Raw genomic sequence first — 25,393 nt, forward strand, 5'->3', positions numbered from 1 at the left:
ACATTGAAGATATCATAATTAGAAATGCTCTAATAATCCATGAATAATTATTCTGAATAGTAAATAGATATTTATCTATGTATATGAATGCGATGGACTAATAAAGTAAAACATCACTTTAATATTATATTATTCCTAGACTATAGAGAATTCACTTGCCTGATATCACTTCCAAGTTAATCAACTTCAACTGCACCACGGATCATCCTCGTATGGTAATGAATCTACTTGGATAATGAAAATAATAAACATAAGCACAAGCCTACCTAAATTAATTTATTAATTAATTAATCTATGGATAGTTATTATTGGTTTAGGGTATGTCCACCTTAAGAAGCCTTACATTTATTAATCAGGTAAACTTAATATATCATGTTATCGTGATCCTTTTCACCTAATTCTTATTGCAAGTAGCAAGGCAGATGAAAAAGACACCAGAAAGTCGTACATGACTTCTTGTCTTTGGTAAGGACAACATCCAATCAAAGAAAGTCAAATAGTGCATGTTTTAAAGATTCTGATGATCTTGAGGAGAAGAATGATTTTAAAGAATGCTTATCCTGTGAATGTGATGGTGGTTTTGGTACACCCACATTTGAGGATAATACTGAAGATGATCACAATATTAGAAAAAGTATTATCTTGGGAGATGAAAAAGTTTAGTAGCAGACAAATGTAGAGAACCAATTGATTTATGGAACAATGAATAATACATAGTAGCTACAAAGCTTTGTCCAGTTGGAGTTCTACAAATGCAACGAAATACCATTGAATTTGAAAAGTCAATAAAGGAGCTTGGACTATATATGCCTTGTGATAAGATGTTATTTGCAAAAGTTAGAATAAAGCAGAGTAGACTGAAGTGATACCAAGTAACATATGGATGGTAATGTAACAGATAGTTCATGCGAAATGGGTAGTCAGTGGAATGCAAATACATCTTCCACATCAAATAATTTGAAAAGTAGGAACTTTGATAATCTAGATAATGAAAGATTGTCGAATACAAACCCATGGAATGAGCATAGAGGATCTGACCTTGGGGATCAAGGATGGAAATCTGATGGTTGGGGTTCTTCAAATTTTGCTAATAGGAAAAGACATAAAAATCCTCCAAGTAGGCTACGGAGAAAGAAAGATGACCGGAAAGATTTTCAGGAAATAATGTGCTATCGACTTCCCCTTGTGAAGTGTACGCTTCCCAAATGGCCAAGGCATGAGGCCGCCAGCTGGCCGGATCTATAGTGGAAGAGGACGTTCCGATACAACAATCTACGGGGTCGGTGTCCTCCGATGAGAGAGAGAAGAGGGTAAGGCAGTGATTTCGGGAGAGAAAAGGGAGCAAAGAGAGAAAAGAGAGAAGAAGAGAGGGAGGGGGAGAACATGGGTAAGTGGCACACATGCACGCCTTAGGATTTTTTTAATTTTTTTTAATATTTGTGTGTATGGGATGTTACAAATTGTATTGAAGTCTTCATGTGAAATGGAAGAATTTACATTTGATGAAAATATGTTAAAAGCAACTGTAGTGTTTAAAGATAAGGATAATCGTGTAACGTTCATGGCTCTCAAAGATAATAGGATGATAACTTGACTTAGAGCTTAGTTGCGTTAGCTATCTTGGAGTTATAGGATGCTTCATTTTTATTTCTAATTTTCTTTGGTTATTTCAGACCTTTAATAGATATCAATTTATCTTTCTTTTGGATGATCTTTTTTGAACTCACAAATACGAAGATAAATTTTCTTTAAGTCTATTTGATGAAAAAAAATTAATGCAAATCTTATATATGTGAATTACCAAATTTATTAATATTAGATAAATTGCACTCAGGCATACAATAAAATTTGTTGAAGTACGAAAAGCTAAGCATAAACAGATATATATGTAATTATATTGCTTATGTCGTAGTATGAGCTCTTCTTATGGTACAATAGTCATTTCACATTTAGTGAGTTATTTCATCTCTCTTTATTACACCTATAATGCATTGATTGTTCATGCTATCAACATTTTTTCCATAGTTTTCATCACCTTCTGGAACACACCAATGATCTCGTATTCATGAGTAATATAATTATTTAGCCATCTCATATCCTCATTATAAATTCTAATTAAATTATGTAAAACACAAGCTATAATAACAATATCTCTTTGTGAATTAATTAGGTGAAAAATAGCCACCTTTAGTATTAGCAAATGCATCTTTAAGATATCAATAATGCCTTCAACATAGTTACAAAGAGATGCATGTCAAAGGTTGAAAATTATTTTTAGTCTCTAGGTCTTGCTTGAGTTCTTTTTGTTTTTGCAAATGATAGTGCACTCATCTATATGGAGCAATAAAACTTGGTGTATTAACATGACCTGCATCAACTAGATAATATTTGCCTCGTGGAATACTAAACTCTTGATCTAATGAAAATCGTAGAATTTTGGCATTAGATGTAGAACCCTCCCATCTAGCTCTTATGTAGACAAAGTATAAACAAAAATCACATGCTACAATTATATTTTGTGATAATATTCAATTACGATTACAATAAGGTCCTTAGTCTTCTAGTGATATTGATATAGGGAGATGTGTACCATTAATAACACCAATACAATCCTATAATAAAAATAAATAAATTAACATCTTCTAATGTATTCAAAAGAATAAAGATTTATTTAAGTAATGCTTACCTTAAAGTATGGAAAATATTTGCTATTGTTTCTTATTTCCGGTAGTGTGATGGTTGTTGGCCTCTACACATAATCTTGTGTCATTTCAATAATTGCTTATAATACTTGTATAGTATGATTAATTGTATTTCGAAATAACGTATACAAAAACATTGCAATTTGCTTTTCAACTATAATACCCTCTAGTATTACAAAGAGGATTTCTCTCTTTTATAAAATTCACAAGGGTATGAAAGATATGAGCATCCATACTAGACTGGCTTTTGTAGTGACTTTCATAATCTTTAAGAATTTTTTGAACATATGCTTCTGTTAGAATTGATGTATTGTAAAGCTGTCTAGCTTATTAATTATTAAATAAATTTGAAAAAATAATGACCATCTGATCATCATCTTCTTGATTTATTCGTCTCCAATGATCCAAATCCATGAATACGTAAAGTAGAAATAAAAAAAATATTGAGAAATAAGTGGATGATTTTATTCTAGAAAAGATTAGTTATATTTATAAAATTTATTGCCATACTTATAATGAGGGTAAAATTGGAAATTTGTTTTGCAACGGCTAGTTTTTTAAAAACTAGCTCATCCAAGTATCATATAGTTTTAAAATTCCATAATATTTTGACTCTATAGTAATGAAATACACGTTGTTTCTTTACCATGGTACTAAAATTCTATAGAAAATTTTTACATCATATCCAAACAGGGCCTAAGAGTAAAATCTCCAATGGTTTTTTCCCTTTCTCAATGTTCTTTCCATCTTTGTTGGAACTCACAATTATTCTTGCTTTACTCACATAGCTGCCAAACTAAAGATTAGGAAGCAAAGAGCAAGGAGATGAAGTAGTTTACTTACATCCAAAGGTCCTAAGATATTTAACTAACAACTTAAATTGGAGAAGAGCAAATATGATATCTAAGAAATTACATACTTTCTATTACTAATCTTCAATATTCTAAAACTCACATCAAGCTAGTTCTTATGAATAATCTCAAAAGCTACAATTAAAATTCAAGAATAATTCCATTTAGACTCGTCAAACTATTAATATTTTCTGCATACACACCTAGACTTTTCTTTTATACCATATACACCCCCTTGATCGACAATGGTTTTGGTTTAGAGGTTTGTATAGTTGTTACTTATTTTCTTAGTTCAAAGGATAAATATAGATATTTTTGTTAGTCTACTAAGTGCATGTGGGTAACAAAAAACTTAATAAATGTTTATGAAAAACAGTGATCTCTAAGAGGAGGAGAAAGAAGAAAATTAAACTAGATACAAATAACATTTCAAAATAGAATAACAAAAAAATGAGAAGAAACCCATATGCCTAAAACCTAAATTATGTTATCCAAATCTTAATTAATGAACATTGTCATAATTTAAGCATGATTTCCATACAAATTAGACTATTCAAATTTAAAATAATGTAAGTATAATTTCCACAATTAAAAGATTCGTTGAACATTTTGGCTAAAGCTAATGTAAATATCTTTTTCAAATACTTGCAAATACAATCGTGTTCTACAAAAGCAACCCTACTATTAGACTTGATCAAATGGCCCAGACCGCCAGTGCCTGGCCCGGTCTGGATCGGGCTAAGCCCGGCCTAGATCCGGTTTAGGCCCAGCTTGGCTCGAGCTCGAACTACCCATGGGCTGTACGAGCTAGCCCTTTGCCTGCTCGATCCAGCCCAGAAGCTCGCTCATTTGGCCGCCTCCCTATTCTGCTACAGTATTTACCCGTTCTGCTATAGTAAAAACTAACTAAAATTTTGGTACTAAACTATTTTACATTTTTTTAAGCACACATTTAAATTTTTTTAATTTACTATTATTATTTTTTTAAATGGAGGAACATAAATATATTTTTTTAAAAATAAGGTAATAGTAAAATTTTTTTTAAAAAAATAGCTAAAATGTGGGTTGGGCCGAATGATTGGTGGGTTGGGCCAAATGATTGGTGGGTTGGGCCGAATGATTGGTCCATCGGGTCGGCCCGGCCCAATCGGCTAGCCCGTTCTCTCATGGGCCGATGGGTGGTAACGGGCTAGACTATTCTAGCCTGACTCGAATCTGACCCGGCCCAAGTGATTGGTGGGTCGGACCGTGAACAAATATTTAAGCCCGGTTGGCCTGAAAAGCCCAGCCCAAACTTGGCTCAGCCCGTTCGATGATCATGTCTACCTACTATGGAGTTAATCTTGTATGGAGGAGAAACCTCTCAACAAGAAAGAGGAGGTTATAAGGTCACATATAAAAGTAAATATTGACTTAGTTATATAAGTAAATAACCAAGATTAGTGATTTAGTTAAAACGCCAACGTAAATAGTGTTTTAGTTAAAACGCTAACTGAATTAGTAATTTAGTTAAAATAATGATTGGGTTTGCCATTTAAGGTGAACCGTTTTTCCATTTAGTGTTTAATTCAAATCTGACTGAAAACAAGTTTCTATATATATATCACTGAGTGGATCAGCGATTTATACTGACAATTTGTCAACAAATTTATACATAAGATATTGACTGTATCAACGTTTATCAGTAATTGAACCGTCAACGATTTTATATCACCTAGTCTCGTATTAAACCTTCAAGGTGCATTGGACGGGTTAAGAAAAAGCAAACAGTGTAGATATAGTACAATCAAAGACTCCAATAAAGGTGATCATCTAATATGGGCCTATATATATATATATAGCTTATGTCATGTGATAAACTAATTACCCTACTTTAATTCTGTTTAGTCTTCTTCAAATCGCAACATAAACATCGGCTATTGTTCTATTTGTTCAACCATTTACTCAATTTCTAACACAAATTCATCCCTAGTTTGCCATTTTTCCGTCTACACTAGTTCTCTTCCAAACTTTATTTACTAAAATATATTGTACTCCAAATTTAGTATTAAAATAGATTTATTAATCTATAACTGCAAGTAAAACACTGATTAAATCAGTGCCTTGACATAAGAGGATGACACAAAACTGATTAGTGCTTCATTTTCCAGATGAAATGCCTTTATCTTTGAGATAAACGCTAATAAATTCAATATTTCATATACACGTACCGAGAAAAATTGACCCCTTTCCAATATCAAGTTTGGAGTGCTATTCATTTAGGTCGACGCCTCGTGTTCAAATCCTACTGGCTACGTCCTCAGGCCTTTGACGAGTTGCTTCCTTCATTAATCTCGTCGTTAATGACGACGAGCATTTTCTTATCACAAATTAGTTTAATTAATTGTCTAGAAAAATAAAACCATTTAAAATTCTACTGTTACAAGTACCTATAACGTACCCCATCAATTTGTACTTTACGTTCCCATCTTACTTTATCCTCCATAGTTCGTATTCCGAACTATCACGGCGCTGTCCATAAATAATTGGCGATAGTCGAATAGTGCCCAATAGGGATTAATTAGAGTTGGATAACCTCGATAAATCTTGGAATAATTATTCTTGCACCATCTTAAGCAGATGAATAGAACTCTTTTATCCACTAATAATACTTAAATACTACTCCATGGTAATATTTGGGGTACCCAGAGTACGAAGTATGCAGCTCGATCTTTCACCCTTTCCTCCCGTTCCCATCGAAAGCTCCCCTTCTCCTTCCAAGCCCCTATAATCTCTTCAAAATCCTTCGCAACTCTTCTCTCTTCTCTCTTTTCTCTCCCTATAACCCTTTGAATTGGCCTGCGATGCACAGATCGGGGGCAGTGATGGCGTGGAACGTGTTCAAGTTCTGCACGGCTCTCCGTGGTCTGGGATCCGTCATGATCCTCCTCGTCCTCGGCGTCGTGGGGGTGACCTACTACGCCGTCGTCGTCTCCAACTACGGTCCCGCCCTCTTCGGCGCCGCCGGAGGCCTGGATTCCCTAGCCGCCTTCGCCGTCTTGCTCCTCTTCCATCTCCTGGTACGTTGGCACCCCTTTCTTGCTTTGGGTATTTCGACTTGGAAGCTGGGTAGATCCCGAGTTCCTGATCTCTGATGTTCTTTCTCTTGGATCGACCCATGTGGAAATATATAATCTTTAGCTGGTTGGCGATGTTAATATTCGATCTTGGGTTGATTGTTTACTTGTGTTGTTGGTAACTTTTGATATTACCTTCTTCTTGATCGGTAAAATTTGGTAACAGTTTGCAACTCCATGCTTAATTGATGAGGAGGAAAACGTTTTGACTTTATGTTGTTGCATAACTTGCTTTGAGTAATGTTGATAGTAATTTTTGGCACTGCAGTTGGTAATGCTTCTATGGAGCTACTTCTCTGTGGTATTGACAGACCCAGGTAGTGTTTCCCCAAATTGGAAGCCTGCAGTTGATGAAGAGAGGGGAGAAAATTCCCCATTGACTGGCTCGGAATTTGACAGCCTGACACAGCAATCTGGGGCTATCAATGACACAGGGAGTCCGAGGATAAGATATTGCCGAAAGTGCAACCAGTTGAAGCCACCTCGCTGCCATCACTGTTCTGTTTGTGAGCTCTCATCATTGACCTCTATCAATTCTATGTACTTACATTTAATGAGGGTGGTCTCTTTGCCCGATTTCTGGTTTCTTTTGTATGCCCCTTGTTCTTACCGTTACACATAATTTCAGGTGGGAGATGTGTGTTGAAAATGGATCATCATTGTGTATGGGTTGTAAATTGTGTTGGGGCTTTGAATTATAAGTTCTTTCTTCTCTTCCTGGTATGGTCCTCCAATCATTTGTGGTCTTCTTAAATAAAATGTCTTCACCTTCTTTCCATTCTTCACAATATGCTGCAATTTTTAGATAATGGATCAAATCGCAATAGTTGTTGGTAGGATAGCAAATATACATTCTTATTTCAAAGTATAGTCTTGTAATATTGACTTTAGTGCTCCATCATTGATCTAAATGTTAAAAACTTTAGTGGACATCTACTGTCTGTCTTCATTTACCCATTACGTACCCTGAGAATTTATTAAGTTAAAAATATTTCATTAGTTGATATATGATACATGCGATAAATTCCCCAACATTGTCAAGTTAGTGGAGCTTTCTGGAGGTCAAACTTTGGTTGGTTATGCATCATGCACATTAGTTTGATGGCTTCTTATCATAAAGAAAAAAATTATTTATATCTGTAGTGTTTTCCATTGCTATGTAAAATTGTTCAAGCTTGGTGATATTTGAATGTCCTTGTAAGGGAGAACATGAAAAATGTATAGTAAGTTGGTTACAAGATATCTCTATGATTGATGGCTTGTGGTTGGTGAAATGCCTACTCTCTAATGACTGAAATTGGTTAAGATTCTGCAGTTTCAGTTAGTCTTGGAGAGCTTCAGCCATGCCCTGTGAAAGTTCACTGATTCAATGTTGATTAGCTTCTTCCAGTTTTGAATAGGTTGAGCTAGCCCTGATCCCTTGCTAGTTTTAGTTGATGTCAACAATGAAAATTTGGATGTTGGTATGGCAAAATTCCATTTTGGACTTGCATATCTAGTTATCAAATATCAACATTTTGAGAATTTGAAGTCTCTACAAGTTTAAGGGGTAAATCATCATTTAAAGAGGGAAGAAATTCAAAATAGGAGGTGCTCTTTAACTTCCCAACTTGTCAAACCTTGGAATTCTTGGTTTTAGAGGTTAACTTGCTCTAATGTGTTTGTCATTTCTTATCATACCAAAGAACCTGTGAATATGTTTTGATTCATGAAGTTGTTTCTCAATAGTCCGTATGTTAACTATTGATTAGGTATTAGCATGATCCTACTCATATTGAATATTTTAAGTAAAGTTGAAAGGACTGGACTTGCATGGTGATGGCGTCATGTGACTCTTGGCAAGTCTTAGTATGTTGTGAAGCACATCTGCTTATGCCTTAACATGTCATAGAAATGAAAAAGTGTAAGGTCATGGGTCATTGAAGAAATTGAAGGAGGTCTTGCAACTGGTATAAGGGCCCCTTCCATGGCGACACCAACACTATTTTCTATGTTATTAGGAAAAGAACCTATTTATAGTAGTGGAAGGCCAGCAATATGAGGATCTTGAGGTGGATGAGTGGTGTCACTAATTACTAAACAAGGCATAACAAGAAATTTAATGTTAGTGAGAGGCTATGGGTAGCAACCATAGGGGATTAATTACATGAGAATAGATTAAGATGGTTTGAATTTGTCCTATGGACACCAGATAATGCACAAGTATGAAAGAATTACTTTAGTCATTTAGAGGGTTTCTTAAGAGGGAGGGAAATCCCAAAATTTATGTTGAAGTAAGTTGTTAAGAAACACATGATAGTGCTTGCTTGGTGCAAAGACTTGTCTGGTTGATTTTATACTTCAGCATTTCTGATTTAACAAATACATTGCGAATTGGAGTTGTGGGGGCTTCTGAGTAGATATTGATCTTTTTCTCAAGAACCAAATGGAAATATCTAAGCTGATTTCTGGTAACATAGGTGGTGGTTTATAGTACTTCATCACTTTCTATATATCACTATCTGAGAAGAGCAATAAGTGCTTTCTCCAAAGCATTGGCTGCCGTGATTCCATGAAATAACTTGTAGGACATTGTGAGATACCATTGATAATGATGGTGATAACTTTTGTGCTTGTCCCAAATGACCTTTTAGGTCTAATACATTGTTGATTGGATAGGAGTAAGTGAGAATGGTAGGATGAGGAGATGAGGAGATGAGGAGAGATGGAGAGCAGATATAGCTTACTATAAACTAATTATCTTGATTGTTTTTGGTTAGCTTTTCGGTCATGCTCATTACTATTCTGATTGTTGACACGTACATAACATTACTCATGCAATAGTGCTAAGGCAGGAATATTACTTCTAAGAAAGCTAGTAGATAGGACCTAAGTGGTGAAAATGTTTCTTCAACATATTGTACCCACTGACAGCGAAGTCATTGATAATCTAACCAGACTATTTTAAAGGTGCAAATACTATTGAAGCAAGTGTTTAGGCCCTACCATTTTTTGGAGTTGGAGAATATGGAAGTAATACTTATTTCATAGAACTTTCACATATATATCTAGTGTTGGCAATTGAGTCGGGTTATCTGTGTTTGAGTCAGGTCATGATAATGCAAACATGAACACCATTATTATTAAATGGGTCAGAATTTTTAAACACGAACATGACCTGTTTATTAAATTGGTTACACAGGTCATAAACGGGCTATCGGGTGGCACAATTTACCCAAACTTTTATAAGTTATTCGGGTTATAAATGAGTTTGTTAATGTTGTAAACGAGTTTGTTCGAGTCATAAACGAATTTTTTTTTGTGTCATAAATGAGTTAATTAGGTTGTAAACAAGTTAGTCGGGTCATAAGTAGGTTATCGTGTCATAAACAAGTTGTCGGGTCAGATCATTAGCAAGTTAATCGGGTTGAGGTAATAAATATTAATACGACTAATCGGGTTAGACAGGTTGACCCATTTATGACCCGAACTCGATAAGACTAAACCTGAACCTATTTAAAAGCAAGGTTACCTTGTCGAGATAGTGGGTTCCAGGTCAATTTTTGCCCCCCTTACACATACCAACTTTACTAGTTTTCAAAATTGCTGATCTATTTGAGTACCATAGAGATCCACCGCCACCATCACCACTACCGCTGCTAGTTCTGGTGCACACTATTTTGAAAAAAACAAATACTTGTGATCAGCTAGAAGACATTCTTGATGTACAAGAAATTGGAACACATCGAGGACACATGCAGTTTTTTATTAAACGACAAGGGCAACCTGTATCTGATGTTAGTTGGGTGGACGAAGCTGAAATGAAGAAGGTGAATTGAAGTTGAATGAAGATTTGCATCATTAATATACTGAAGCCATCTCGTCAAAGTCGAGATTTTCTTCACCCTAGGGTGTTTATGTGACATCAATTTCCAATTAAATTATTTATTTGCTTTATTTGAACAATTATAATATTAGCTTATTCTACAAGGGATGTCCGCACCATTTTTCTTGGCCATTGGATTGGTTATTAGATTAAGTAGTTAATTTGGGATATATTATGTTAGGTTAGTTGGCTTTCTCAACCTTTTGAGAATTCTCATATAAACTCTTAGATTTCTTCTTAACCTTTGGACCAAATATAACTCATTAACTTCTCAACTTTTGGACCAAACATAACTCTTTAATTTCTCAATCTTTGGACCTCCGACAAATTTGGTCTTCTCCTCTTTATAATCCTTATGCAGCCCCTGGAGGGGGATCATCTTTGGAAGGTTATCAGACACTTTTCTTCCCCACATAAATCTCTTACTACTTTCTCACAGTCCTTCCATATTACCATGCTTTATATCCTCTCTACAGACTTCACATAATCCTTGTGGGTTTTTTGTCAATCTACTTTATCACTCTGTTCCATATCTGTCTTTCTTGGTGTCTTGAGGAGTTTCTTATAATAGAATGAGAATTATTGGTGCCTGTAGTTGAAGATGAAGACTTATGGCTAAACACTTCATATTGGGTGAGATCCAACAGTGTTTTGCTATTGTTTATACCTTATTTTGATCCTAAATTCTGACCATCTATGTGTTAATCAAATATGGTAACCAATTTTACTATCCGTCACAAGCCGTATCCATATTCGTATTTAAATTAAAAAAATGGATATATTTGGTTTTGACACTATCCAATCCATATCCAATCAGTTTTCTCCCCTAGGTAAGATAAAGGAACACATACCTATGGATTCAGAAGGTTGAAGATCTTTGGAGGTTATCAAACACTTTTTGTCTCCACATAATTCTCTTACTACTCTCTCACAGTCCTGGTGTGTCTCTATGCTTTATCTCCTCTCTACAGATTTTCCATAATCCTTGTAGGCTCGGAGGTGAAGGCGGCTTAGGGCTAAACCCTACTTTTGTATATTGTGAGACAAAATTTTGCTACTGTTTATACCTTTTTTTGATCCTAAATTCTGCAGCCATCTTTGTGTTAATCAAGTATGATAACCAATTTTATTATCCGTTACAAGCCATATCCATATTCGAATCTGAAATTAAAAGATGGATGAATATGGTTTTGCCATATCCAATCCATATCCAATTGGTTTTCTCCCCTAGGTAACTGATACCTATGGATTTAGATGGTTGAAGAATCATCTTTGGAGGTTATTAAACACTTTTCTTCTCCACATAAATCTCTTGGTGCTCTCTCACAGTCCTTGTGTGTTTCTACACTTTATCTCCTCTACAGATTTCCCATAATCCTTTTGTAGGTTTTGTCAACCTACCTTATCACTCTATTCCGTTTCCATGTCTTCTTGTTGTCTTGAGGAATTTCCTGTAATATGAGGATTATTAGTGCTCGGAGGTGAAGACAAAGGCTTAAGGCTAGATGCTACCTTCATATCGGGTGAGGTCCAATAATATTTTGCTATTGTTTATTCCTTATTTTGATCCTAAATTCTGCAACCATCTTTATGTTAACCAAATATGGTAACCAATTTTACTATCCATTACAAGCCGTATCCATATTCATATCTGAAATTAAAAAATGGATGGATATGGTTTTGCCCCTATCCTATCCGTATCCAATCAGTTTTCTCCCCTAGGGTAAGATAAAGGAACACTTTTTTTAGAGGTTGAAGAAGACAAGCTATAAGTGAAAATTGGATGAATATGGTTTTTCCACCATCCAATCAATATCCAGTCAGTTTCCACTTTCCAGGATAAGGTAATGACAAATACATATGGATTTAGAAAGTTGAAGAAAGATAGGAATAGGTGTATTTGAGTAAAATAAAACATTTATGCATTTGTATTCTTTATTCATTTAACTTTGTATTGAATTGTGGTGATCTATTCAAGTTTAAAATGTGTTGGCTCTATATTTATTTATAGACTAAAAAGGGATCCTAATGAAAACCCTGAAACTAGGCATAAAACACTTTTTTTAGAGGTTGAAGAAGACAAGATAAAGGAACACTTTTTTTAGAGGTTGAAGAAGACAAGCTATAAGTGAAAATTGGATGAATATGGTTTTTCCACCATCCAATCAATATCCAGTCAGTTTCCACTTTCCAGGATAAGGTAATGACAAATACATATGGATTTAGAAAGTTGAAGAAAGATAGGAATAGGTATATTTGAGTAAAATAAAACATTTATGCATTTGTATTCTTTATTCATTTAACTTTGTATTGAATTGTGGTGATCTATTCAAGTTTAAAATGTGTTGGCTCTATATTTATTTATAGACTAAAAAGGGATCCTAATGAAAACCCTGAAACTAGGCATAAAACAAATTTCAAATTCTCCACGTATTTCATTGCGTTTTGGAAGTGTCTGTATCAACATCAAATTTTGTTCACCATGAAGGATTGTACATTTGCTCTTTACAGGAACCTATTGGACCAATATTGTAGCCTTATAAATCTGAAAATTAAACTCAACTCATGCACTTGTGCCTAGTCAAAACATTTATAAAATGTCTACTCTAGCACTTGAAATACTGTATAGAATTTTTTTCCTGCTACTCACTTCCTTTTCAGTAAAATATCCTGTAAAATAATTTTTGGTTCTTGCAAGTGCAGTTCTACACATTTCTTGAGACTACTCTTGTTACAGTGTCACTCTTGCCCCATTTTATTGCCTTCTTTAGTGATTTGGAGATCCCAGGAACTCCTGGAACACTGGCGACCACTTTTCTAACATTTGGTTAGTATGTTCCTCCTACTCCTGCTTGCAAATCCCTTCTGATAAGATCCCAATGAAATCTTGTGGTTTTTCTGTCCTAGTGTTGAACCTGGCTTTTTCTTTAAGCGTTCTGGGATTTCTGATCATGCACATTTCCTTGGTTTCTGGTAATACGACAACAATTGAGGCAAGTATTTGTCAACATGCTCTTGATGTTTTGTTAATATATATAGAATGCTAATTTATCTACTGTTGTTTATAGGCATATGAGAAGAAAACAACTCCAAAATGGAAGTATGACCTCGGTCGGAAGAAAAATTTTGCACAGGTTAGGCTTTCTCCTACTTCCTATATTTTGATAGCTTTCCAGACAAATCATCAATAGTTCATTAGAAGTTATGATATCCTCAGTCAGCTGTAGTTCATGTATCCTGGGTCTTAAGAGAGGCTACCTTTTGGTATTAGGAGAGGTTTAAATTAGGGTTCTTGGGGGAAATCTCACATAATTGTAGCTTTCAATGTTTATTACTAGCATAGTTCAAAGTTTCGATTTGGGTTTAGTGTTGAGATATTTAGGTTCAGTGGCCTTGAACTGTGAGTATTCATGTACACATCGCATGCACAAATCTGAGTATTCATGTACACAGATGTACACAGTCACATCCATAATGCTAGTTTCAGACTTTAACAATATGACCTATAAAAGTAAGATCCAAAGTGTTGAACTGGATCACAACATTTTACAACATATCTCACAGATTTCCATAAAGTTGGATGCCTCAATGGAATCATGTAAAAACATTTAATCGTACTTCTGAAACATTTGTGTTTTTAGTATCATGCACAAATAGACCTCTAGAAAATATGAATAATTAAATACGATCTCTTGTTTGTCTGTACATTTTAGAATGTCTATCTCTTCCAATGGATTGAAATCCAATCGTTGGTAGGATTGACCCGCCAAGCAAATTAGTAGGATGCTTTATAATAGGTTTTAGTGACTGATAATACCCCACCCAATTGAAGACCAAATGGCTTTCATGCGTGGCTGATGGTTTGGTCCAAATCTGTGTTGTCTGCAACTCTGCGACAACATTGTCGAGTTACTCATTTCTGCAGCCATTAATACTTGTCTGTTTACTCTTGTGTCAATATGACATTATCCTTGGTGCTTATTTCAATTGGCTTATATTGTTTTGCAATCAGGTTTTTGGAACCGACAAAAGGTACTGGTTTATTCCTATGTACTCTGAGGAAGATTTAAGAAGAATGCCAGCTCTACAGGGCCTTGACTATCCAATTAGGCCCGATTTGAGCGTGCAGGAGTTATAGCAGAAACAATCAGGTCAATTTTCTTCTTCAAGGCACAAAATGTCCTTTGACTCTTTTGTGACAAGTATCCTTTATATTTGATCAATGAAAGCTTGACGGCTATCTGAAAGCAATATACACGCAATCGACACATCACAGTTCTTTGATAAACGGCACCATTTATGCATGGAATTGCGCAGGATAACTTGAGGAGATTCATCCATTACTTTATATCATCGATGTCTGGTTGCTGATGTGGGAATTACGGAAGAATCTTTCTAATGTTATGTAAGGAAGTGTGAGTTGTATATATCAGTCATGCATTTCTTTCATGTAGACTGATGTAACAAATAGGTCTTTTGACATTTTCATCTACTGTATTTTAGCAATACTGCGTGGTAAATTCAGATTCATGCCTATTTCTGTTGGATAAAAAAAAAACAAAAAACAAAAAAAAAGGCTTGAGAAAAATGCAACTTGCTAGATATTTATTACTGATAAAGATTCGTGTATTGCAACACCTAATAAAATATCTTGGTCTTGGGATCTCTTGGCTTCAAGAATTCCTAACCAATTGATTTCTTCCTGATCTATGAAGGCAATGTTGAAGGATGGTTGAATGCCAATGCCCAGACTATTGCGTAGCGTTTCTAAGGTCCTCCTATATCCTGGTCATAGGGGGGGGATAAGGCCTCAATTTTCGAGGCTCGGGGGCCTTTTTTCTATCTCTGATGTCCCTGTAGTGGAGTCTAAGTGCTGAGCAGCGGATTCGCGAAAGTCTTGGGACTCGGTAGCCAAGACTAAGCTTACTCCTTCCCCAAGGGTTGGTATTCTCCCAATGGTTCAACTAGCTTAAGAAACTAACCACTACTGATTACTTGGAGATTGATTCGGAGCTGCTAGAGGAAAGCATAGCGGAATAAAAGAATGCTCTTAGTTAAAACTGGACTGATGGTCCCTCCCTGGGTCTCCGGTTATTGTTGACAAGTCTGAGGGTTTTTCTTCCTCTTTCGCTTCGACTGCTAGGTAAGATATGGTGGATGCCTAATTTCTTGGCCAGAGAGGAAACCATAATGATAGCTCTTGTCCAGGTTAGATTTATTGACCTCCTGAGAAATATTGGAGACCTAACATTTTAGTATAGGTTATGCCTTGGTGTGTGTTGAGTTAGATATTTCCCAACCCATCAAGCAAGGATTCCACCCAGCCATATATCTTCAACTATCCTAACTCATAAACCTTGGATGAATGTCGATGAGGCAAAGGTGGATGGCTCAGTGCCTGCAATAGCTCGGTTGTGATAGCTGGATGAGGGTGAAAGTAGGGAGGTAGCCATGGGGGAGGCTTAAGGTGGAGCCCTAGAGTATGAGACCTAGATCCTTGTTAGTAGGTGGTTGAGTCGATTTGGATGTGTTGGACATGTGGAGGTTTCATTGGCTGGGGTCGAGCTGCTATCAGTTTTCAATCAAATCCAGATGTTAATGGAAAGTGCGCGTGGTTTAGCCCGCTACACCCAATCACCTTGGTTGTGTGGGTGTAACATCCAAAAGAAAAGAAAAGAAAAAAAAAAACTGAGCTCATGAGCTAGGCACGTGCACAACCTAACCTCTTTCCCTTTTTCCAATTAGTGTTCCAATGTCGATGGTATCTTCCACTTATAATCTTATTACTTGGGTGATGCTACACTAGGTAGCCTGTAATTGTAGGTCTTTGGACTTGTCTCCGGCCGTTGTTGTTGATGTCCTATCCCTTTTCTCAATTAGACATATTCCCCTCTTGTAGAAGGTGTAGCCATTGTCGATTAGAGTTATCATGACTATGATAGCGAGGTGAGCGATCTCTATGACCACCATGCATGGAGCCGGCGACACCCCCACCAGCGACCCAGCAGATGAACCCGATGCCCATTAGGTTCTTCTCAACCTCCTTTCTCTTTTTGGTTAGTCCCTTGGCTGGTTGGTACATTCTTAGCCATAGTGTGGGTGGTTGTTGATAGTGACCCACCCGTCACATCCTCTTTCTTCCCTCCCTTAGCTATGAGGATAGGAAGGAGTAGGGTGGGTTTGGTCCAACTTGGGTTGTGGTTGCGGATGGATTGTGTAGGCTGTAGAGAAATCTCAACATGGACTTCCTTGCTATCCTCTATGGGCTCCTGAACAACAAACTCTTCATCTACTCCATCCTCCGCTAATCCATCATGTTCATCTTACTTTGTTTCTCCCAATAGCACCACTGAGGTCGTCGATCGAGCGCATTTGTGCCCTGACATGTATTGTTAATCACGATAGAAACACAACCCCTTAGCTCTATACTCCTTCATCTTAGGTTGTGTTATATGATGCATAGGGTCCCTTAGCCTATAGAATAGGCCTCCATACAAATGAGCCCTACTATCGATGGTAATCCAACTGCAATGATTGAGGCCACGGGTGGCCAAAGTGGGTACCCTTTGTAGCAGTCTAGCCATCTCACAAGGTGATCCACAGTTTGGTTGTCTTCTCTTCCATCATCTGGGCTATAGTGAAAACCTACAACAAAGTTTGAGGTTGGGTGGCTTTCACCTTAGCTTGTGTATCCTAATAGAGGTCGCTAATAAAGATACTCCTCGATGTTGAGCCCCCAAACAGTGGACCCAATTGCTCACCATTCGAACTCCCCTTGATGAGCTCAAAAGACTAGCTTGGTGAGCATGGCTTAGAAATATTTATTTTCAGTTGGTTCGAACCACATACAAAATCACTTAGAACTCGTAGTGGTTGTCATAAGTCTGAAACGCTGTCTTGTGCACATCTGCTAGGTGTACTCAAATTTGATGGTACCCAGCCCTCAACTCTAGCTTGCTGAAATGTGCCGCTCTTGCCAACTCATCGAATAGCTCTTCAATCACCGGTATTAGGTATCGGTCCTTGATGGTTATGGTGTTGAGTGCTTGATAATCCACACAAAACCGTCAAGTGCTGTCCTTTTTTTGCACGAATAAAATCATTGAAGAGTATGTGCTTCTACTTGGCTGGATGACTCCTTGGTCCAGCATCTCACCCACCATCTTTGAGATAGCTTCTTTTTGTACGTGAGGCTATTGATAAGGACGGACGTTTGCTGGACTAGCTCCCGAAACTATCTCAATACGATGATCAATGTTGTGCGCCGGGGCCAGACCTTTTGACTCCTCGAACAAGGTTTGGAATTCCTATAACAACTCAACAATATCAAGGGGTATTCTTGATTTTTCACTAGTCTCTACATCAATGGGGGCCAACTACAACATGTAGGCAATGTCGTGGGAACTCCAAAAACCTAATAAGAGCTAGAAACTAGAGCCCATTGCGGGTCGAATGCCTTCTAGCCACACCCTTAGCCCATTGGACCTAAAAGTGAGCCAAAACTCTTTGAAGTCAAACATTACAGGTCCTAAACTTTGCAGCCACTGAGTTCCAAGGACGACATCCGCTTGTCGCAATGCAATAGTGTACAAATCTAATGTGAACATGTGGCTTTGCACCCGCAATGGACTCTGCTACACACACCTTCTACCTTGAGCTTTGTTCCATCTCAAATGGCCACCTCAAATCCCATAATAGGGTTGGTCCCCAAGCCTAGCTTCCGACCAGATGCTCATCTAAGAAGTTATGCATGCTCTCAGTGTAAATTAGGATGTGCACGGTGGCCTTCTTGATGATTTCGTCCACCCGTAGGGTCTTCGATGCACTAGCACCGAAATAGACATAGAATGAGATCTACACCTTCATGTCCTTAACCTCTAGCTCCTCCTTGACGTCCTCTAGACTCTCTTCAAAAGTGGCATCATGCTCTGGCCCGTCTAGGTACCGATCCTCTTTAGCACCTTCGAGTTTGTCAATCAATATAATGGTACCTGTCAGTTTTGCACATTGATGCTCGGCGATGAATTTCTCGTCACACCTGAAACATAATCTTTTCTCTCTTCTTTTCTCGATCTAGGCAGATGTTAGGGCTCTCCCAGGGGTCTTCACATCACTAGACACCCAAAGGGGTGCCCTTGAACCCAATGATCCAGCTGTGGTTCGGTTGACCACCATCGGGTATGCCACAGCCTGCGGTGGACATGTTGCTGTTCGTCCATCTCTACTAGTCCATGAACTCCTTACTTATCGACCACAACTTCATATATTTCTCTTCCATCAAGAGAGCATCCTTGATTGCTTGCTTTAGTGTGGTTAGACACAATGCCCTCACATCTGCCACTTATCCTCTCAAACTCTCTCTAAAAGCATCCACCATTGTCTTCTGAAATGGTCTTGGTCAACAAGGCATGGCAATCCTCATATCCAGAGGTACCAAAATGTTGGTAAATTTCAATGCTTAAATTTTCCCACGTGTTCACCTTGTTTTGTGCATCCACTGATCTAAATCAGCGAAAGGCTAACTCCTCCAAATGAATCGAGTCCAGTACAACCTTCTAGTCCTTAGGGATACCTTGCCAAGTGAAATATCTCTCCGCTATATATATCCACATGGTTGGGCCATCGCTTTTGAATTTTGAGAACTCCACACTCATAGTCCGGCCCTAAATGACGTTCTCTCGGTTTGGGTCCAAGCCGAAACCCCCTTTAATGGGTTGAGGGTGCTGCTCATGTATGTGAAAGGATCTCCTCTGGTTAGGAATGTCCTGTAGGAAGTCATTGTGATTAGAGTCCGTCCAATCCATCAGTTTGGCCCTTGGGTGGTGTTGGTTGATGATTCAGCCCTATCACCTCCGAGTTATGATATTCTTGATGCCTCCTAGCTTTTGGATGATTCTCCCTAGGGTTGGGTAGCAACCCCTCACATCTTGGAGGTATACTGGTAGTGTTTCGTTAAGGATTTGGGATCGTTCGTTAGGTAGAGCTCTCCGGGTTTAACCTTTCGAGTCCCTCCAACAAATGGTGTTGCCTCTCGCTCATCCGCCTCAAGTACATGGTAATTTCTTTTGACTCCTCTTTCAGCTAAATTCCTGATATATACTGACTTGTTGTAGTACTGCATATCTGTATGCGATCTATTCTATAGAAGGAAATGCATAAACCCCATTGATAGGAAAGTTGATAGAAATAACATGAGGATACTCGAGTAGGCGCTAAGGTTAGGGGTGCCTGATGTGATGATTATGGTCGCTGATATGCGATATCTCGTGGCCCATGTTCGAGGTTAGTTGAGTTTGGTACACAAAGACAATCAGACAATTGGACACCTACCGTTCGCCAAAGCATGCATATGACGAGTTACCCTCATGTGATTTCTATTAACTAATGAGGTACCTAATTTAGATGGATATTAATATACCTTTAGCATATGGTAGGGTATAATTGTGACTGAGATATTCTTAGCATATGATAGGATATGCTTTGAGCTTACGAGTAGAATGATAAGATTGGGTACCGGATGTTTACTATACATAGTGGTCTAGTATGATGATGATATTTAGAGATGATGTTGATGATTGAGATATTGAGAAATACTTATCATTTCATTATTATCTGATATATCTAATTATCGAGTGGTCATTATATATCATATGTTATTGCATTTGTTATCATAGTATGATCGGCATGCATCATATGTGTTATATTAGAGAGTGTTATGATGATAGTATGACATAAAGATTTATTTATATATTATTGAGAGTTATATTTTTGATCTGTTATGACATGATATCTATTATATTTTTGTATAGTATTGATAATACATTTATATATTCATTCATAACATGATGCTCATTTATAATTCATATTATTTAGTATATGATTTACTTTCTGTTTGGCATCACTGATTCAGGGTAAGATTTATTCACTAAGCATTTAGCTCATGACTCTTTTTATTTCTTTTCTAACTCCCCTAAATATGTGGTATGTAATAGTGACTTAAGATATTCTAAGATGATATTTTAGAACAAAGATGATGATGTGGGCTCTAGATGCGAAATGATATAGAAGATAATTTATATACATATGAGTTGTACCGATGTTGTATATTTTTGTATCCACTATATTAGACTGTGTTTTATATAATAGAAAATGTTATACAAGTTGGATGGTATTTTATAGTTGTATCTTGATGGTTTATCGTGGCCTATGTGGGTCCTACCAGATTATATAGAAGTCTAGTATGTATTATTATGGGCTTGGATATTCACATGTTAATAGATTTATTTGGTTGATAGTATGATTTATCTTTAAGATAGATTGTCTTGAGTATAGATATATTTGTGCTTGGCGGCCCCGCCCATCCTATCACGTGTGCCATGTGGGAGTGTGGGTATGCACATGCCCGTGGTGGACAGGGGCGTTTCACTAACCCTGAAGTACAGGAAAAATTGACTACTAGATTGAATCATCGCAAGAATTTCAATGTCATTGGGTGGTTCATAAATATAATTAATGGAAAGGAAGCAAATAGCTTTGACAATTTTATTGACATTACAACTAATGTAGCAGTAGAATGCTGGTATTTCTCAGCAAGAGTCCTAACTAAGGCTCCATGTGCAATGAAATATAAGAAAATAGCTAATTTCTCATTTGATGAGATTCATGTATTGTTGATGCCTCAAACTAGTTTCACTTCTTTACGTAAAAGTATAAATAATCTACTACTCATTTGGAACTCATCAATTGATTGGATGGCCATTTAGGATATCAGAAACAAGATCATGGCCCGAAAATGGTCTAGTTCTACAAGGCATAAGTATATGGCGTCGAGTATACAATAGTGAAATTTTTTCACATGCATCATCATAAGATTGATATTTATCGAAGTCATCTGAATTAGGAGTGTTTGGGCTAAAAGGTGATGATAGTGAAAAGGTTGAGTGTTCCAATTGAAGAGATTCGTTCCATGCTATAATTGTCATCCCATTAATCCTCATTATCATCCATGTTAACAAATTACCTATAATGTACCAATCTAAAATAAGAATGACTAAATAAACATATATTGCAAAAAGTTATTTTGTATAGCAAAATGAAAGCAAACCTATTTGTAGAAAACTGAGGTTGTACTAAAAATTTCTGCAATAAAAGAAAATAAAGAAGACAGTAATAGATCGTTCACCAAATTGGAATAATTTGATACTCAGTAATAGATATGTGTACTAGTACGAGCTTATATGTACCGGCTTGGACATATGCGTACTAGTGTCTACTGATGCGTGCTAGTGTGGGCATACAGAGGTTACATAAAATATACAAATATACCAATTAATCAATCCACAATAAGACATTTTCATTGACGCAAGTCCATAATATAAAAATAAATGGAGTTGAGAACGAGAATCAATCTTACATCAATCATGTTACAAACCATTCATATCAATATAAAATTATTTTAATTCAATCATGTCCTAAACTACGACTACCAATACGAACTTGATCATAATAGTCATCAAATTCTCTGTCTAAAGTTCTCGCAATTATAGGCTTTATATTGGAAGGTTTTTGTGGCATAATTGGTGGCTCTCGTCCCATTTTTGATGTGTACCCATTTATTACATGCATGAGTAGTACGGAGTCCCTTCCAAATCGACTTATAACCCGTATTATTAAATCATTGGCAAGAAAATAGAGTTTGTCGTCATCTAAGTTTGGGAGTTTATAAGTTAGTTAAAAGCATCCTTCCACTTACCCTTGTTTATTTACCTCACGTTCATGCTGGATCTTCTCCAATTTATACTTGAACGGCTCACTTATTGGTTTAGGTGTACTTGGAAGGCCAATTCTCGTAGAAAAGGATGAGAGAATTTTTTTTTCCTCTTCTACCCTTATTTGATCCAATGCTTCTTCTCTTAGTATGAGATGAAATATGGAGACAATCATCACCTTCCAAATTTATAACTTTCAATGAAGGTGTATCCGAAGACCTAGAGTTTTCATTCGATGCAATAGGTTTATTAGATACAAAAGCATAACGACCTGTGGCAGTATCATTACCCACAAGGAAATCAACTTCTTCAAAGTGTATAAAGACTTTCTCTCGACATTTACCATCTTTGGATTTTATCTAATTATCAGGAAAAAAATATTATCAGCTACAAGCTTATAGTAATCACATATATATACATAAGGTCAATAATAAGATGAAAAATATGGTACATTCTATACCTTTATCATCATATCCTAATCTTCCTTAAATGATGCAATAGGGACATGGTTGATGTAATCCCCAACCCTATCCACTTCTCTCTAATAGGGCATTGTTGACATTTAATTCCTTGGTGACCCTTTGGACATACCCTTTTGTTATTTCCTACCAACCATCTTTGGTATAGCTCTTACTAGACTTTCTCCCTACATCATGTTGTTCATGAAGCAGGTTCCATAAAATTGAATCTATCTCATGATACGATTCGAACCGATGTCGTCTCGAGCATGGATACACTTTAGGGATGTCTTTGTCTTTTATTTTAGTATTTAATTCTTAAAAAAATAAGTTTTCTGTATGTTGCGTTCGAACGCGGGTGGAATGCTTTCAAACGCGGTTGTGAACGCCTGCATCAGGTTCACACATCCAGAGAGTGAGAATTGTGTGTTCGAACACCGCGTTCAAATGCGCCTACGAATGCCTGCATCAGGTTCACACATCTAGAGAGTGCGAATTGTGTGTTCGAACATTGCGTTCAAATGCGCCTACGAACGCCTGCATCATGTTTGCAAATCCAGAGAAGTGCGAAAAATGTGCATTCGAACGCAATTGTGCATGTTCGAACGTGGTCAGCGAAAATGTACTGTTTAAGGTTATTTTTGAATTGTTTGGTTAGCTTCTAAAGGTGTGGATGGCAACCATTGAGTCATTATTGATGAATTGAGTTTTTGCCTTACCTCCTTCGTCTTCTTCGCTCCTGTTCTTTCGATCCCCGGCGATGTCGCTTCTAACCTCCCTCGACCGGCCAATCACCCTAGTCCCTTAGGGGCGGCCCACTTCTTCCCCATCGTTCAATCTATCCAACACTTGCCCTAACCCTTCCACCACTACTTATTCACCGGTGCCACCCCATTAACGCCGGTCCACCACCATCCACCATCATCAAGGATCTCGTGCCTCCATCCACGAATCCTAAGACAGACCCTGTGATGTTTGTCCACTAATTGGACGATATCTCGAGATCCCTACATCCGATTCGCTTGAAACTTAATTTGTTGGAAAGCTCTTATTAGGGAGTACAATATATTAAAATATCACGTCGATCCGATAGCAGCATTATTTGGGATCTATTTTCCAATTTCCATGTCAGATCTGAAAATTAGAATAGATCGAGCCTTGGTCTAAAAGGGGAGATCGTATCAAGCTGGTATCAGAGCCACCGTTCCTTGGATACACGCTTCCTATGAGGACAACTAGAGCCATGGCTGCACGGCGAGATGAGGAAGAAGAAATTCTCCTAATAGAGGAGGGGGAAACAGTTGCGGGGACTTCCACCCACGGAACCGCCCGATCAAATTGGAATACGGAAGAACCTAGTGTTCAAGCTGTGTTGGGGTCTCTTTCCAAACAAATGGCCATCAACAACCAGATGATGATGGAGATGATGCGGGAATTATGGGCGACAAGGGAAGCCATGGTGAATGTGAATGCACCATCGACCCCACAACGCGAGTCCACTCCTATGAACCCGCCGCCACCAGTTCAGAATTTGCAACCACAAGAGTCGCTGCTGCCACCACCCTATGGGTAGAGACAAGCAAGGATGGTTCCACCAGGCCTAGTTGCGGGTGAGCCCATCCGATGAGCGAACCACTACAGAGATCACCTTGGATATCTAGATCCGTGGGTGGGGCAATACGAACCAGAACCATGGCGAGTTAATCAAAATCGAAGGAGGGATCATCAACCATTCATGGTGCATCCTCCTCCGGTTAGACAAAGACTTGGACATGATCCGGATTGAGACAACAACATCCGTGGAAAAATTGTGCATCTCGAATTCCCCAAGTTCAAAGGTGGCAATTCGATTGATTGGTTGTATAGGGAGGAGCAATTCTTCGCATACCAAGATACGACGGAAGAATATAAGGTGACGCTTGCGAGCTTCCACCTTAAAGATGCGGTGCTTCATTGGTTTCGACCAGCCAATGCCAATGAGGCTATTAAAACTTGGGCTGACTTTTGTGCCAATATCACGCGGCAATTTGGAGTGTCGGGGTATGAAGACTTCGATGCTCTCCTCTCAAAGATGGTGCAAAAGAGCACGGTTGGGGCATACCAAGAAGAGTTTGAGAGGATAAGTAGCCGATGCCAACCCTCATGGACTGATCAGCAACTTTGCAACACCTTCATCTCTGAGCTGCTGGGAGATATACAAGCCGACGTGAGGGCTTTAAGGCCTAGAACTTTAAAGGAGGCCTTTGAAGATGCGGTACTCATGGAAGACAAACATCGAGCCATAAAATTACACTTGAAACAAAATTGGACGAGCCAAGGAAGACACAATCAAGCTCATCGAACCATAGCGGCAAGAAATGTTACCGGCATACTAAGGACTGCTGCTAAAACGGTGCCTCCTCAAGCACCCCTGAAGCCATCCCAAGATGTGAAGTATGCACCTAGAGGTCCGGGACAAGCACTCACACTTACTCAAGTGGAGGAACAAAGAGGTAAAGACCTATGCTTTCGTTATGATGAGAAGTTTGTACCCGGACATCGCTACATTAAACCGATGGGATTGGTGATGCTAATAGATGGATTGGTGGATGTGGAGGATGAGTATGCAGCTAAAGATGAAGGTGTGGCTGGAC

At 37.7% G+C, this 25,393-nt stretch overlaps 1 protein-coding gene across 2 annotated transcripts; it reads left to right on the forward strand.

Annotated features, from left to right (window-relative positions):
• The first annotated feature begins 6,253 nt into the window (after window positions 1-6,253).
• On the forward strand, window positions 6,254-15,153 carry LOC140763097 (probable protein S-acyltransferase 14). Of its 2 annotated transcripts, XM_073101149.1 has the most exons (8): window positions 6,254-6,612; window positions 6,938-7,175; window positions 7,298-7,389; window positions 13,238-13,361; window positions 13,442-13,527; window positions 13,603-13,668; window positions 14,547-14,685; window positions 14,852-15,153. In XM_073101149.1, the coding sequence occupies exons 1-7, from the start codon at window positions 6,397-6,399 to the stop codon at window positions 14,670-14,672; spliced, it is 948 nt and encodes a 315-aa protein (XP_072957250.1). In that variant the 5' UTR covers window positions 6,254-6,396; the 3' UTR covers window positions 14,673-14,685; window positions 14,852-15,153. The 2 variants fall into 2 exon arrangements, with proteins under 2 accessions (XP_072957250.1, XP_072957249.1); XM_073101148.1 differs by having other exon boundaries at window positions 6,255-6,612; window positions 14,547-15,153.
• Window positions 15,154-25,393: the final 10,240 nt, after the last annotated feature.

The sequence above is a fragment of the Typha angustifolia genome, chromosome 7, assembly GCF_048772165.1.
Source record: "Typha angustifolia cultivar Huaian chromosome 7, ASM4877216v1, whole genome shotgun sequence".
Taxonomy (NCBI): Eukaryota; Viridiplantae; Streptophyta; class Magnoliopsida; order Poales; family Typhaceae; genus Typha; species Typha angustifolia.

Bases quoted from the DNA above. Each gene is read 5' to 3' on its own strand.
- LOC140763097 (XM_073101149.1), top strand. From the start codon at position 6,397: ATGCACAGATCGGGGGCAGTGATGGCGTGGAACGTGTTCAAGTTCTGC. The intron at 6,613-6,937 runs GTACGTTGGCAC...TTGGCACTGCAG, and splicing joins TGCTCCTCTTCCATCTCCTG to TTGGTAATGCTTCTATGGAG. The intron at 7,390-13,237 runs GTATGGTCCTCC...TTGCAAGTGCAG, and splicing joins AGTTCTTTCTTCTCTTCCTG to TTCTACACATTTCTTGAGAC.